Raw genomic sequence first — 5065 nt, forward strand, 5'->3', positions numbered from 1 at the left:
TAGAGGTCAAGTACTTCTTGGAGTCGTCCATAATAATTTCCAAAACTTTCTTTGTAAGAACTTCCTATTAATCAAACATGGCAAAATTATATATAAATGTTACAAATTAATATAATTTCTATTTTAGGAACTTCTTTAATCACTTACCAATGACAAGTACACCGGAATTTGAATAAGTACGTTCATTAGAATGTCCACAATCAAATTTATAACCATTACACTTGCAACCCTTATAAGATTCCACTTCACATGATGGTCCTTTTATTAGGTCCTTGAATTTGTTTTTAAGGTCCATGTCATCTTTTACCTAAATTATTTTAGAAATGAAATATAAGGATGTGTAAAAGTAATAAGATATTGTTGCAACAATACACACACCTACACATTTATATATTTATAAACGTACCCTTCTTTCAAACCAACCCGTGAATAATTCTTTTTGTTTTTCTTCTCGTTGTGCATCATTGAAGTCCGGATGATGCCTACGTACCAACCTTTGAAACTCACTACAATTTAAAATTGTATTAAGTTATAATTCACTAAAATTAAATTTGTCAAATTTAAATTAATAAAGATAGTGAAGTATATAATACCGTAAGTATTGTGCAACCTCCGGTGAATTGATAAGGACATAGTATGTTACCAGTCTATGTTCAGCTCTACTTAAAAGTCTACGCCCATTACGTAATATAGGTTGTGTAGGATACCTATAAACCTCCAAAACACTCGGATCAAGAAACCTTGTAGGCACCTCGTTTCGACGAAGTCGATTATGCACTGTTTCAGCTTTGGATTCAAAATACAATTCACAAAAGTGTACAGCTTCCTCCTCAATATAGCGCTCTGCCGTTGAACCTTTTGCCCGTGCTTTATTTTTAACTTTCAATTTCAAGTCGTGCAAGTATCTTTCAATAAAATACATCCACTGGTAATTAGATGGGCCTCCCAGCTTACACTTGGTAGCTAAATGTAAAGGTAGATGCTCCATGGGATTAAAAAAACCTGGAATATAGATGGTTTCGAGCTTAGACATTATCTTCACTATATCTTTTTCCATCTTCTCCAAATCTGTGTATTTCAAATTTGATGAGCATAAATCTTGAAAGAAGTTAGACAACTCAATAAGAACATCAGCTACATTTTTTAGGAGCAAGTCACGACAAACAATAGGCAATAGTTTTTGCATGAAAATATGACAATCGTGTGATTTCATCCCGCGAATACATCTTTTTCCATATTTACACACCTAGATATATTCGATACATACCCATCCGGAAGATTCAAACTTTTAATCCAATGGAATAGCTTATTGATTTGCTCTCTCCCAAGCACATATGGTGCATCTGGTGTTGGGCCATCATCTCGAATCCACAACTCACGGTGTACACCTAACTCCTTACAATCATTTCTTGCGCTTGAGTTGTCTTTGGTTTTTTTCTTATCACCAAGCATTGTGTAGAATATGTTATCAAATACATTTTTTTCAGTATGCATGACATCAATATTATGACGAAGGCTCAGTGTCTTATAATACGGTAGCTCAAAAAATGGAGAATAGTGTGTCCAATTATGTGTCATGCCATAATCCCTCGGCTTTTGCCTAGTAGTTTTTCCCGGAAGAGGAAACTGTATTTGCTCACAAAGTATCTTTGCCCTTGATCCTGAATGTTGAGTTGTGACTGAATGTCTCTCACATCGTCCAAACTTTGTGCTTCTTCTTAATGGATCATCTTCTTCCAAAAAATAATGAGTTGTACCATAGAATGTAGGTTTACCACCATGCTTGAGCTGTTTTGCCTTAACCAGCCCCATACATACCGGACATGCCAGTTTTCCCTTAGTTGACCATCCACTAATCATACCAAGTGCTGGAAAGTCATTAATTGTCCACATCAATACTACTTTCATTGTGAAATTTGAACGTGACACCCTATCATATGTTTCCACCCCGGTACACCACAACATCTTCAATTCATCAATTAGTGGTCGAAGATAAACATGAAAGTCTTTTGTGGGATCATTCGGCCCAGGAATGAGAAGAGGCATAAATATGTATGGAGCTTTTGTACACATGGATGGTGGAAGATTGTAAACAACAATAATCACAGGCCACACCGTATAGTCCCTTGCATGTGCATCTCGAAAAGGATCAAATCCATCACTAGCAAGGCCTATTCGGACATTTCGTGTTTCTTTTGCAAATCGAGGAAATCTGTGATTGAATTGTTTCCATTCATCTCCATCAACTGGATGACTTAATTGACCCTCAACTGCAGCTCTATCATGATGCCATGTCATACATTTGGCAGTCTTCTCGGACATGAATAATCGTTGTAGTCTCAATGTAAGAGGGAAGTATCTCAAAATCTTCTTCGGAATCAACGTTTTCATAGAATCCTTCTGCGCCTTGTATCGACCTTCGTCACATATATCACAATGTGTTTTCTCACTATTTTCTTTGTAAAATAACATGCAATCATTCACACAAGCATCAATTTTTTTGTATCCCATACTCAACCCACTTACTAACTTCTTCACATCATAGTATCTCATGGGCAACTTGTGATCTTCAGGAAACACTGATCCAATAAGTTCAAGTAGCTCATCGAATCCTTTATTACTACAACCATGTCTATGTTTGAAATTAAGTAGCTTACTCATAAATGATAATGTTGTGAAACTTGTACAATTTGGATAAAGAGGTTCAGTAGCACTGTCAAGCATCTTGTAAAAACTTTTTGCTGTTGCATTCGGTTCTTCATGCATATTCTCAAAATTATTATTTGCCTCGGCAAAATCTCCAAGCATTTCACGTGCATCATAAAAATCATCATGCGTCTTATCAACATTCATGGAACTCGTCCCAATGTCAACCCAACCCTTGATCTAGCACTCTTCTCTTGAAAATACCATGTTGTATATGCGGGCATGATGCCATGTCGATATAAATGTAATATCACATCATCGGGATTTTTTATATAAAAATTTCCACATTCGTTGCATGGACATCTTATTCTCCCCTTTGAATCATCCGTATTTGCAATGACAAATTTAATGAAACCATCAACACCAATTTTGTACTCTTCAGTTATATTTTTACTTGCATCAAATCGACGATTCATCTAACTACAATCTGACGTCATCTACAAAGTACATAGATAGTATAATAAATAACTTAATACTAATTAACAAAACATACTTAAATAAATTCACTATGTATACAAGATATTTAGTGACAAGCAATGTACAATAATTATCTTTTTGTTTAATTATTTTGAACACTACATTTAAAATATTAACAACTATATTTCATTTAAATTATTTGAATAAATATTTAATGTATGTGAGAAATCAATAAACAATAATCATGATAATCACAACATAAATAATTTAAGAATGGTACTTACTTGACTTGAAGTTAATTGATAGTTGAGCTTGATGAGAAAGGAAAATGGTAGAAAATAGGAAGGAAAATAGAAAGAAGAGGAAAGTATGGACAGAAACAAAGAAAAAAGGATAAGGCAGGGGCTGTAAATTCTGAAAGAATAAATTCCACCGCAGGCGGTTGTTTTTATAAAAGCCACGAAAATTGGTCATTTTTATAAATTCAACCAACAACGGTCATTTTTATTAAAATGACCGTTGTGGCCTTATTTAATATTTTTTTGATAAATAATTTAAAAGCGACTGATCGGTCGCTTTCATTTTCCAGAATTAGACTTTGTTCTGGCGGCAATTTTCCCGCCTATTCTTCAAAATATAAAATTGACCGCTAAATATTGGCGGTTGCTTTTGTTGATAAAAGCCATCGGCTAAAAGCGACCGCTCATTAAATTCCACCGAACAAAAGCGACCGCTCATTAAATTCCACCGAGAGCGGTCGCTTTTAATTATGTTTTAAGGACATGTAAAGTTGACCTTAAAAGCCACCAATTTTGGTGGATTTTATAGTGGGTCGCTTTTATATGGTCGCTTTTACTTCTTTTTCTTGTAGTGGAAATCTGCTCAGACTTTAGTTGATCATTCTGTTCATTTGGTTTCTAATTCTGATATGAAAGCACCTATCAAGGCCACAACAATTTTAGTTAAAAGATTGCATTCTTCTGTCTCTACTCTCAAGAAACAAATATAATGGCTTGATCAAGCAGATGTTCAACATGGAAGCTAAGCAGGATCAAATTTCTGAGAAGCTGGCAGCTCTGGAAGCAAGTCAGACTACAACAAATTCTAAGTTGGATGTTATTCTCTCTCTTCTACAAAGTCTAGATGGCAAAAAAGGGGAGATAGTACCAAAGATAAAGTGTCAACCTGAATCAGTTTTGAGGAGAATACCAATTCTGATGACGGTGATAAGCAAGCAAAGAAGACCTTTTATGTTGTGATAGTTCAAACTGGAACTGGAATTCAAAATCAAATTACACAGTCAACTCAAGTCTCTAAGGGTAGATCACATGGATCTAATTTAGAAACTGCTCTTGTTACTCCAAGTTCAATTCCTGACAACAAAGATACAAGTTCTGATTCTTTTCCTGACACTGATAGAGTGATAGTAACTCCTGATTCTGTTAAATAAAGAAAAAGAAATTCTATTTTGAGTGGATTTACAGAGTCTTTCTGCTTATTATGAAACCTTTAATGCTGAAAACTTCAAGGAAGAAGAAATGGTTTTTAGTAGAGAAGAAAGAGTACAGGAAGGAAAAATCAGAATTGCTGTTGACAAATCAAATCAAACATACAGGAACATGCGTAAAAGACCTAAAATGAATAGATGGAGGAGTACAGATAAGAAGATGTTACATGAAAGAGCAGAAAGAAAAGCTCAAGTATTTCTAAAAATTAAGAACCAATATAAACTCTTGCTGATAGTCCTGATCGGGAAGTAATTGTTGATAATCTGGATAGACTTAAAGTTGTGAAGATTATACTTGACAAACATGATGGTTTAGAACCTAAACAGAAGATCTTACTCTTATTGCAAAATGAAGTAAGAGTAAGATCTTACTCTTATTGCAAAATGAAATAAGATCTTCTTTCACTCGATGAATTGATGATTATGTCAACAAAG

General features: G+C 34.6%; 1 protein-coding gene across 1 annotated transcript; it reads right to left on the minus strand.

Annotated features, from left to right (window-relative positions):
• Positions 1-1209: 1209 nt before the first annotated feature.
• Positions 1210-2853, minus strand: LOC141674227 (uncharacterized). The gene has a single exon (XM_074480947.1). The coding sequence runs from the start codon at positions 2851-2853 to the stop codon at positions 1210-1212; it is 1644 nt and encodes a 547-aa protein (XP_074337048.1).
• Between the last annotated feature and the right edge of the window lie 2212 nt (positions 2854-5065).

Source organism: Apium graveolens, chromosome 7 (assembly GCF_009905375.1).
Source record: "Apium graveolens cultivar Ventura chromosome 7, ASM990537v1, whole genome shotgun sequence".
Taxonomy (NCBI): Eukaryota; Viridiplantae; Streptophyta; class Magnoliopsida; order Apiales; family Apiaceae; genus Apium; species Apium graveolens.